The sequence below is a fragment of the Microtus ochrogaster genome, chromosome 5, assembly GCF_000317375.1.
Source record: "Microtus ochrogaster isolate Prairie Vole_2 chromosome 5, MicOch1.0, whole genome shotgun sequence".
Taxonomy (NCBI): Eukaryota; Metazoa; Chordata; class Mammalia; order Rodentia; family Cricetidae; genus Microtus; species Microtus ochrogaster.
The window spans coordinates 73,782,136-73,794,030 of record NC_022012.1 but is presented as its reverse complement, the minus strand read 5'-3'; the positions used below and the strand labels follow the sequence as shown (position 1 = coordinate 73,794,030).

Genomic DNA, 11,895 nt, shown 5'->3' with positions numbered 1-11,895 from the left:
GGGCAGCCCGGAAGACCCGGACACTGGATTCTCGTGCTCTCGGATCCGGGTTCCGTGCTCTGTGGAGTCTGGAGCTGGAGAGTACGCAAGGAAACCCGGAACCTGGATGCAGGAGCCAAGTCCTGGGTCTCTAAATCCGCGGTTGCAGGGAGTCTTGAGGAGAGAATGCTGGAAAACCCGGCGGGCGAGTTGGAACTAAAATAAGCTCAGAAGCCTAGGCTGGACAGCTTGAACCCAATGCGCCCTCCTCGTGCAAAGAACTCTCTCGCTGGATCAGGCTTCACACTGAGAAGTCTCTGGAGAAGCGTTAGCACTTAAAAATAGATGTCCTTCAACCGTAGAAAGAAGAAAGACCACGGGGTCTGATCACGAATATCCATAAAAAACAGAAGACAAGTACACAGCTTTTGATGGTTTCATTCATTTTGCCGCTCAGTTCGACAAACTAAAGAAAAATTTTATGGGGGGTGGAGGACGTGTCGTAGCGCACGTATGCAGGTCAGAGGACAATTTACGGGAGTCGATTGTTTCCTTCCACCGATTGGTTTCGGGGATCAAACTTAGGTCACTAGACTTGGCAGCACGAACCTTTACCCACTGAGCCATCTCAATGGCCCGCAAATTTTTTTTTTCTAGCCATTGTCAGGGTTGTTGGGTTTGTTTTTTTTTTTTTCTCTTTTACTACTATTTGTTTTCCTCCACATAATACCCATTTTTAAATTCTACTGTGTCCCTTTCCACCATCCAGTATCAGTAAATCTTACTTTTATCTTGAGTTCTTTCTGCCCTCCAGCCTACCTTTCTGTCTCTGTTGTGACTTTATCTGTTACCCATCTTAGATTGCCCAGTACACCACCTCCAAAACAGGAGATTGTCCCTGTGTAATTGAGCCTTCCCAGTAGAGATTTCCACAGCATACCATAGCAAGCCAGTTTATCTTAATTCTCAAGAACCCCCAACTTAGACGCCATCATGTGCTTGACTATTTTATTCAGCTGTGCAGTTACCTCTCCTTATTCTCTTCTTCTAAAACATCCTTCAATTGTGCCATTCAAAATAGCATGTGACATAGCGACCGAGTGGGTCATAGTCTCTTTACCCTCCATCTCTAGCATCACAAAAAGGAAAGGAGGGTGGGAGGGCTGACAGCTTAAGGACAAACACTAACCTGTCTAGCCTAGGAAAAAATTAGTCCCTTGTTGGTCCATCAATATTTACATTGTTCTTGGACAGAACTGACTCAAAGTGACAGAAGAATTTCCAATCTATGATATTACAAATGAGGGCTTACTTAGCACAGAGAGAAAAAGAAGGGTTTGGTGTTTTATAGTATTAAGTAGACTAAAACAGTTGGGGCGGGGAACAGTTCTACTTAAGCTTTTAGTCAGAAGAAGCTCTCAAACCTGAAAGTTAGCCGGGCGATGGTGGCGCACGCCTTTAATCCCAGCACTCGGGAGGCAGAGGCAGGCGGATCTCTGTGAGTTCGAGACCAGCCTGGTCTACAAGAGCTAGTTCCAGGACAGGCTCCAAAGCCACAGAGAAACCCTGTGTCGAAAAAAAACAAAAAAAAAAAAAAAAAAAAAAATGAAAACAGAGGCTCTTAAGTTTTGACTTCTTATATCTGTAAAGCAAGTACTAACAAATGATGTCTCACAGAACAAGTCAGATTCACCACCACGTTTTGAAAAATCCTGTGAGCTAAAAATTAGTTTGTATATTTTTAAATAGTTAAGTAATAAACAAAAGATATTTTACAATGCAAAAATTGTATTTATCTGGGTGTGGTGATACAAACTTCAGCACTTGAGAGCTGGAGGCTAGAGATCTAAAATTCAAGACTAGCCTGGGCTTGAACTGGGCTACACAGAAAGACTGTCTTTAAAAAAAAAAAAAAAAAAAAAAGTGTCTCCAAAAAAATTATGAAATGAGTTTACTGGCTACAGATAGTCAAGCTTACTTAGTCACATTATCTATGGATGTATTTGCAGTACAACAGCACAGCTGAATGGTTTATAAAAGCTAAGCCCTTTGCCATCTGACCCTAATTTACAGAATGACTTTGCTAACCCCTGCCCCCTGCTGTTCAGTTCAGAAGTCACTACCCACAGGTAGGCTACTTGGACACTAAAGGTACAGGGCTTGAAGAACTGAATCTTTACTTCAATTTTTTTTTTGTTTTTTTTTTTTTTTGTTTTTCGAGACAGGGTTTCTCTGTGGCTTTGGAATTTAAACAGCCTGTGGCCAGTGGCAACTGTATTAGACAGCACAACCCTAGAGACTCACGGGCTTCTGCCTCCCAGGTGCTGGGATTAAAGGCATGCATCACCATGCCTGACTATACTCTGAAGTCTTATGCATTGACTGCTTTTCTCCTCATGATGTACCATTTTCTCCTGACATCTCTCTATGGGCTTAGGCAACCCTTCTACACCACCCCCCACTTCAGTCTAGAATTTTTTTTACTGGGATTTCTTTCTAGGCTATCCAGTCTTCACAACTGAAATTCAACATCTGACCAGTTTACATCTCATCCCCTGAATGAAGGGAGCCACACTGTATTCACACAGGTAAATGGGCATTTATACAAGTTCTTTTGTGACAGAGGATGGCACTGTGACTATGTTCTTTCTTCTCTGCAGGAGGAAAGTAGAAAAGCTCTAGGCAGGCTGGATCCCTAGTTGCTTTTGGAGCCTGCAACTTGGATCACCTCCTCCCAACACATTCACAGAAGGCGAGAACAGCAGATGTGTTCTTGCTATTTCCTTGAATCTCAAGGAAAAAAAAATCCTTTATCACTGGACAGTGTTTCCTCTTCCAGACCAGGAAACTTAAGTTAGCTGATTTCTCTAGTTTCGTAGATGAGCTGGCCAACTGAACAGCCCCATGCCATCTCATCTTGGCTAGGCCCTCCAAAACATTAAACAAATATATTAAATTAAATGACCACCATAAGAATGGGCTATGGGGACAGTAATTAAAATGGAAAGAGTATCATAACTCATAGATGCCCATAACTAAAAATATTTATATAAACGATCTTCAAAGTTTCTCACATTTTCAGCTAGGGAAAAATATGAGTCTCCAATAAAATTCCAGTTTAAAAAGAAAAGTCAGGACACTTTGTTCTTTATGTTAGCTAAATTAGAAGCAAAAGTAGCCGGGCAATGGTGGCACATGCTTTTAATCCCAGCACTTGGATGGCAGAGGCAGACAGATCTCTGTGAGTTCGAGGCCAGCCTGGTCTACAGAGAGAGTTCCAGGACAGGCTCTAAAGCAACACAGAGAAACTGTGTCTTGAAAACAACAATAAGAGGTAAAAGTAAAAACCCAAATTCTTTTTCTTTTTTCCTGTGGGAAAGGGTCTTACTATGTAGCTCTGGCTGGCCTGGAACTTAGAGAGATCCACCTGCTTTAACCTTTGGAGTGCTGGGATTAAAGGTGCATACCACCACACCTGGCCAGATTCTTAATCTATTCTATATAGATCCCTAAAGATAAGGCCTTACCAAATCTGACAAAGTCCTCAATTTCAAACATACCCTACTCATATAAAGGAAGCTGAGTTCTTTCTGAAAAACAAAAAGAAAAACAAATTCCTTTATCATTCAAATTAATAACAACTGAATTCATTCATTCAAAAGGGAGTACAGATAGAAGCTGTAACAGAAAACCAATTCAGAAACTCAAAACTTCCTGAGGCCCAACTGCCCTACAGTTCCAGGGTCAGAACTAAGTGTCATAAAGCACTAACAGGCTATTCTTGGACAAGTTCGCACTCAGGCTACTAAGAATTTCCATTAGACTTTAAATTACACTATTCATCAGTGAGCAACTGAGGGCCATCTACCCGCAAGCTTCTCCCACACTTCCTCCCTGGTGTCTCAGCAAATAGAAGAGAGACATTATAGCACCACTACCATGGGAACTAAAGACAGACTTTCCCAGCCTAACCATGAAAAGAAGTTTCCAAGTAAGTTTCTGTCACTTATTCATGTGGTTCTGCTATATACTTTAGAAGCAGATGGGGTTCCTGTAAGCCTGCAAAACACCATGATGGCCTGATCTACTGAAGCTCCTGATTTAAGGTGTGCACACAAATTATCCATACAAAAGTCAATAAAGATTCTTCTGTGTGAAAGATGTCTTCAAATAAAGAAGCAGAGAAACTTTTCTCTCTTTCCGCCTCCTACCTTTTAGCTTTATTTTGATGTTAAGATAGCCAGACAACTTCAGCAAGAATTTAAGGTACCACTGCTTGGTAAACTATTAATTGCATAGTGAGCACAGTAATGCCTTCAATAATGGTAGGGTTTGCAAGAGACCAAAAAGACACCCCCACCTGAATAAATGCCATTCACTGTCCTCTTCCACTTTCTCCACAGAGGTCCAACAGAACAAGAGAGAGAACACTATATGTGTGCATCATTGGGACAAGAGTCTGTTCGGTTTTCCCTGGGAAGCCGGAGTGATCAGGCTCTGTAGAACCAATGCTGTGCAACAAGCAGAGTTCACAGTTGAGTGAACATCAATGTGTAATGAGTGGAGGCATTTCAATGCAAATAAATGCTGAATATGAAGGATTAAAGAGAGGGAAATTAATCTTTTTCATAACACAGGGTACTTTCCCCCTTCTCACTCACTCTTTCTTTTTTAAGTCAAGCACACAAACTGCTGGAGGGAGTCTAACATCCCCAGTGTAGTATTGGTGTTTTACAAAAAGCAGAGCATACACATTTAAGATCATGAATTTCCTAGGACCCAGCGACTGAGATTCCAATAGCACTTCAGAAGAGTCTCAACAGGAAGTGATTCCTGAGAAGGGCTAAAGGGACCAGTGAAAAATCTCACTTGAAACCAACTTTTCCAGTCATAGCTTTTTAGGATATTGATAGTATAAAAAGGCTTTCAACACTAGAGGGTCTTAGTTGTATTTACTGAGAGGGTTGTATTTTCCAATCTTCCTCTAATTGTCCCATCTACATAATGATTTGCAACACCAGCAAAATAAACAAAGTAGCTTCAAGCTGCCTTAGCAGGTGGCTCGTTGATTCCCGCTTCCTAATCTAATCTTCTTGTCCTGACCTCTCAAACTAAAGAACAAAAAGAAGCGTGTCTTCATGTTATCTTTTCCAAAAAATATAATCTGCTAATAATGGTAACTCTAGCTTTTCACTCCAAGTGATGTTGGATTAGAAGCTGGACACAGTGGCTTTGGTCTGTAACATGGCACTTAAGGGACTTAGGCAGGAGGATTGCTATGAGTTCCAGGCAAGCCTGGGTCACAGTGAGACCCAGTCTCAACATGTCAACAGCAGAACATTTGGTAAGAACATTTTACATCACCATGGGCTTATATTAGACAGAAATTCCTCAAACATCCTAGTATTCTCTATTCTATTATTTTGAAAAAAAAATTTTAAATTCAAAGAGTCTCTTGTAAAATTGTTAACCTAGATTAAGATTTCCCTAACCACAAATACAAATTTCACAAAGGAAAATAGTTTCCAATTTGTTCCTTTCTCTTTTTAATTTAGTTCCAAGAAAAATATCAAAGACCTAGAATTTTTAAAATGAGATTTTATAAATAATGTATTCAAAGATTTTGGCCCACTACATAAAGAATCCCACCTTGTAAGAAAATATATACAGATTTGTAAGAGTTTAAATTCTCAAAGATTGAAGCCTGGTGTCATGTCAAGCCTTTAGCTTTGTACTGCTTCAATCCCAAAGGACCAGCGGATAGCAATTTAGTATACAAGACTTCACTATGCTGTATAGTTCCTTTTTTCCTGGGTCAGACAGCTTTATTCTGCTTCATTAACCCCTTCTTTGCTCCTTGATGGATCTTGGAATCCAGTTTCCCTGTAAGAAAAAAAAAAGAAGTCTCACTCATTATTTATTTTTATATTTGCATTGCAAATCTTTGCTGGCCTCCTAGGTCTTCCAGTTACTGTGTTCCTGTCACATTCAATTATCTTGCTTCAGGATGCTGAACACTTCTAAACTTTAGAGTTTTATTTTCTAAGAAAAAAGCGGTGGGAATGCTGTACACACACACACACACACACAGAGACACAGAGGAATATTTATCTAAAGAATATTTCTAATTTTGTACTTTAGAATATCTGATACTAAGAAAGACAATTCTTTTTAAAAGAGTACAGACATGTAGATAAACAGAGATGAAAACAAGAGAAGAAAGAATGGGGGCAGGCCACAAAGAACTGCACTTCACACAGTGGGAAACCCATTCCACTGACCTGTTAACTAGCTGAGTACAAAGAATGACCCTCCCTCACAGTGGGAAAAGCAGTTCAACTCACCCTTTTGCTGCCTCAGTCTTAACAGGGGGAGTGACCTGAGACGGTGGAGTAGAATCACCTAAATGCTTCCCTGACAAAGGGTCCTATCACCAGCTCAGGGGGTAAAGGTCATAGATTATATGGCTCTTCTGAGTATTAAACTTAGAATACAAGGAAAAACAGCCTGGTGTCGTGGTTTATGCTATAATCTGTACTCTGGAGACAGAGGCAGGAGAATCCTGTATATTCTACACCAAATTGGTCTATAAAGTAAGTTCTTGGCTGGTCAGAGAGCTACATAGAATGCCTCTGCTTCAAAAATAAACAAGCCCTCTCATGTCTCAAGTGATCCAAATGAGAATGCCTTGAATGGTGTGATCTTTGAATTGACTCCTCGATCTCCCAGCTAGTTCAGTGCTAGCAGCCTTTGAAAGCATCTATTTCATGACAAAAAAAAATTGTTTGTCTGATCTATGAAAAAGCTTGCAAATTTCTTTTCTCCCACAAAAGCCTCATTGAAGTCAATGATGATGATGATGCTAAGAATAGAAAATACTTCATTTCAGTTTTAGCACTAAAAATATAAAACAAAGAGTCCTGGATACTGTGGGCAAGCATCCAGAACACCACTGCCACTCAGATGTAGTTCTTTTCACTTGTTGAGCAATCTGATTTGAAAGAACTCTCACTCACTAGAAGCTAGTTAATAGCGTGTATGAACTGGACAAGTCATTCAGCCTCTCTGGACTTCAATGGCCTCATTTGTCCATTTAAGATAAGAATACAAGTTCTGACCACCGCACAAGGATACTGGGAGGAAACAGCCTCAGTACAAGTTTTCTTTAGGCCTCTTTCCCTAGTGTTTCAGGGCTGCATCTTCTTTTAGAATAGCAGTACACCTTTTGCTGTGCTATCCAAATGCTGCCCATAATAATCCAAACACTGTTGATTTTAATTTGGGTTTTAGAATATGGGCATTTCCAGTGAGTTTGGAATTCTTTCATCTTATAGGCTGCCTAGCTGGGAATGTGAACGTGACAGCAAGCTGGCAAAGAGCCCTATTTCAAGACAAATTGTCTTTTGTCTCTCTCATAGTACTTAAGTGACTGTCAATTGGTAGGTGGTCAATAAATACTTTAATCAAATAAATTAAACAGGAGGTGGAAACAGACAAACAGTTCAAGGTCAGAATTAAAAACGAACCTGGATCACGCGACACTTTGTCACAAAAACAAAACAAACAAACAAAAAAAGCACAAAAAAAACAAACAAACAAAGACAAATAATACAAATTTCAAATCCTCAGTATAACAACAGATTAACTAAGTAATCTAAACCAGCAGTTAAAAAGGGTTAGTGCTGAGGTACAAGTACGTCTTAAGTCTTCTTCAGGCTTTTAGGACAAGCTATGTGAGAATTTAGAATCTATTAAAGACTTTGATATCCAGTTCTTGGTATTGCCATAGGTTTGAAGACTCATCGGTTAGGCTTGTTTCTCAGATTTCCGCCTCTAGTTGTGTAATGATGAGGACATTACCTCATCATTTCTATCTTCAATTTTTATTCAACTACAAGAAGTACTACCCACTATAAAGTCCCTTTTCAGTGCCATGATATTGTGTCCTGAAAATGAACTATAAATTGGAAATCTGTTTCTGAGACAATCCGATAAAGTTTAAGGAACAGAAGAACAATCAGAAAGACAAATAAAATACAACTGTGAGTTGGGTATGCTGTCTCACACCTACAATCCTCTCAGGAAGAGTGAGGCAAGGCAGCCTTGAGTTCAAGGTCAGTCTAGGTCACCCCAGACTACACAGTAAGACCCAGAGACCCTATCTCAAAAACCTAAACCCTTTTATGGCCATACCACTCCGAACATGCCCAATCTTGTCTGATCTTGGAAGTTAAGCAGGGTCAGGCCTAGTTATTACTTGGATGGGAGACCACCTGGGAATACCTAGTGCTGTAGGCTTAAAACAAACAAACAAACAAAAGACAATCCAAACCCTCACCACTTCCCTAAACCTGCTTACTCATCTGTAAAATCAAAAGCAGATGAAAAAAACCTACTATCTGACAGGGTTGTTAAGATTACTGCTAGGCTGGAGAGATGGAGAGATGGCTCAGTGGTTAAGATCACTAGGGTTCAATTCCCAGTGCTCACATGGCAGTTTACAACCGTCTGTAACTTCAGTTCCAGGGGACCTGACACCCTCATATAGGCATACATGTGATAAAACACCAATGTCCATAAAATAAAAATAAATTATTATAAAAAAAAATATAGCTAATATGTGCTTTCTGTAGACTAGGCACCATGCTAAGAATTTTACATATACTGGCTCATTTAATCAACTAATTGAAATAATAGTTGTCTCTGTATTTGTGGGGTTTTGGCTTTAGGATCCTCACAAACATCAAACTCCAAAGATGTTATGTGAATCCCTTATATGAAATGGTGTGAGGCTTGCATACATTCTACATTGTCCTGTAAAATTTAAAGTTTCTATAAATTGCCATACTTATTACAATGTAAATGCTTTATGAATAATTTTGTTTTGTTTTGGGGAATAGCTTTCAAGACAGGGTTTCTCTGTATAGTCCTGGCTATCCTGGAACTTGCGGTAAACCAGGCTGTCCTTGAACTCAGAGATTCAACTGCCTCTGCTGGGATTAAAAGTGTGCACCACCACCACCACCACCACCTAGCACTTCCAGTACTCTTAGCCACTAATTTCTCTCTCCACCTCCTTTCATTTTAATGTTTTTTCTTTCTTTCTTTTTTCGAGACAGGGTTTCCCTGTGGCTTTGGAGCCTGTCCTGGAACTAGCTCTGTAGACCAGGCTGGTCTCGAACTCACAGAGATCCGCCTGCCTCTACCTCCCGAGTGCTGGCATTAAAGGCGTGCGCCACCACCACCCGGCTTTTAATTTTTTTTTCAAGAGAGGGTTCCTTTGTGTAGCCCTCCCTGGCTGTCCTGAACTAGCTCTGTTGACTAGGCTGGCCTCAAACTCACAGAGATCACCTGACTGTGTCACAAGAGCTGGGATTACAGGCGTGTGCCACCATGCCCAGGAATAAATAGTTAATGTAATGGAGTCCTAAATGAAAAGTTTAGAGTGACTCACTATCATGCCGATAACTGTCCACTTTGGAAAAGCTAAACTATAATAAATATGACTTTAATGTTATTGATAAACATAATTATCTTCCAATGCTAAGGATGACACTAAACACAGAACAGTGTGTTATGGAATATTTCTTTACGCCATGTGAAGATATTTCAATCTGATTGGTATAATAAAGAGCTGAATGGCCAATAGCTAGACAGAAAGAGGTTAGATGGAACTTCCCGGGACAAAGAAGACTGGCAGGAAGAAAGGTGGAGTTGCCAGCCAGACTCAGAGGAAGCAGATGGGCAGTATGCAGATGAGGTAAGGCCACATGACGGAACACAGATTAATATAAATGGGTTAATTTAAGTTATAAGAGCTAGTGGGACCAGCCTAATCTAAGCTTTCATAATTAAGAAATCTCTCCGTCGTTATTTTTGGACTGGCCGCCGACAACAAAGCTTACTACAAGTGTTTTTTCAAATGTAGACAAGTAAGTTGCAAGAGAAAATGAGATCCTAAAAGATGATGACTTACAGATTTTAGGATTTCCTTTAATAGGAAACTTCACAACCATTTCCTGAGGGTTTTTGCAGATGAAAACAAATGGAGAATCAGACTCTTGACTGATGTCCGGGAACTGAAAGATAAAAAATTCGGGCTAGTTGGGACGGATTTGTCACTTTGAAGAGATCAAGGAACAGCCCAGATTTTACCTCAATCCTGATGACAGTGCTCTCTGGTTCACAGACCAGGAGGCCTATGCTCTACAATAACAGAACTCCAGCTTTCTGAAGGTTTGACATGGTATTACACAGTCGATTGCCTGCCATCTCTGGCTTCTTATAGTGGAATCAGCTTCCTAAACAAAGGATGCCTGACATTCCTCCAGAAGGATGGGAACTGGCTAATCTTTTAACATAGGCAGCTGTGAGAGTCTTAGGTCTCCTGGAATGTTTGGCAACACCCTAGGTACAGCTTAACGGATGCCCTGGAAGACTTAGGAAATTCTGTCAGAAACAGCACACACAACCATCTTCTCACTAAGGAGAAGGAAGATGATTCATTCTGAAAGGTAAGGTCATGTAAAGGCTGTTCAGCTGGATACACTACAGAACTGCTTAGGGAGAAAGGTAAGCGGCAGACTTTTTTTCTGAAAAAAGTCATATCACAAAACAAATTTACATGAATATTTAAGAGGTTTTTGTTTTTTTGTTTTGCTTTGTTTTTGAAAATGCATACATGGAACCCAAGACCATGCTAGGGACATAACAACAGGTTAGGAAACCATATAGATCAGCAGAAATGTTCTTTAGCAATGCCCAAACAATCTGATGTTTCATTGTTTCCTATCTTATGATGTCTAACCTATAGCATGTTTGATAAATGACTGGTAGGCATGTGGATCAGACTTAATTACCAGAGAAGTTCTTTTCCCAGTAATCACTATTAAAAATAGAATGTTAATTTTTACTCTTATTCACCCTTTAAGATCTATTCTCTCATAATCTAAAGGTCTAGATCCAAGAGTCTTGCTGGGCATGGTGGTTTGCGCCTGTAATCCCAACACTTGGTTAATGGAGGTAAGAGGAAGAGATGGTAAAGGCCTTGGCTACATAGTGAGTTCCAGACCAGTCGGTGCTGCACAAGATGTGTCAAAAAACAATGACAAAAAAACAAACAAAGATTGGGGCTGGGGAACCAGGCATGTTGGCACACATCTTTAATCCTAGCACTTAGAAGGCAAAGACAGGCTGATCTCTGTGAGTCTGAAGCCAATGTGGTCTGAATAGTGAGTTCTAGGCTAGTCAGGGCTACATAATGAGACTCTGTCTAAACAGAACAAAGCAGTCCAAATTATACAGCACTTTCAGAGAAAAGAATAATAAAGAGGTAGAAAATTAAAATGTGTCTATAACTGGTGGAAGCATAAATACTTAAATTTCTTTGTTGAGCACATTATCCAAGGCATAAGTGGGAAAATCAAAAAGAATTTTCTAAATGTTTGGTCCTGCCTATATACCATGGCCTTCAGTGAGGCAGATGGGGCATGTAGTCTGATAAAATATAAACTTAATATCAAGTATCAGGCACAAAAGTTATAGCCATGAGCAAAGTGAAAATACTCATAGTAGGGGAGCTGAGAGGATGGATCAGCAGGCACTCTGAGGAGAGTGGAGACAAAGATCCATGCAGCTCACCAACCAACCCAGTTAAACCAATGAGCTCCAGGTTCTGAGAGCAACTACCTCTCAAAAAGGTTAAAGAGGAATTGAAGAAGACAGTCAACATGTGTAGGCCAAGGGACAAATTCCTGGGCGCAGGATCCTGCCTTCTACCTTGTTTCAGGGACAGGGTCTCTCTTGTTTCTGTGGCTGAGCTGTATTCATAGGTTTCTTCACTCATCTCACCTTAGCAGTGCTGGAGCTGTGACTGTAGATAGGGCTTTCTATGTGGTGATGGGACTCGGGATCAAG

General features: G+C 40.3%; 1 protein-coding gene and 1 pseudogene across 5 annotated transcripts in view; one reads left to right on the top strand and one right to left on the bottom strand.

Annotated features, from left to right (window-relative positions):
* Positions 1-4,215: 4,215 nt before the first annotated feature.
* Trip4 (thyroid hormone receptor interactor 4) overlaps positions 4,216-11,895 on the bottom strand; it is a 63,688-nt gene continuing 56,008 nt past the window's right edge. For 4 of the 5 annotated variants that reach the window (XM_005347748.2, XM_013346429.2, XM_026779237.1 and 1 more), the window contains 2 exons: positions 9,956-10,058; positions 4,216-5,862 (listed from right to left, as the gene is read on the bottom strand). In XM_005347748.2, coding sequence (XP_005347805.1) covers positions 5,795-5,862; positions 9,956-10,058 — 171 coding nt within the window. In that variant the 3' untranslated portion in view covers positions 4,216-5,794. The remainder of the gene's footprint in view (positions 5,863-9,955; positions 10,059-11,895) is intronic. The other variant, XM_005347749.2, reaches the window with a different exon arrangement.
* LOC113456144 lies at positions 8,159-8,277 on the top strand (annotated as a pseudogene).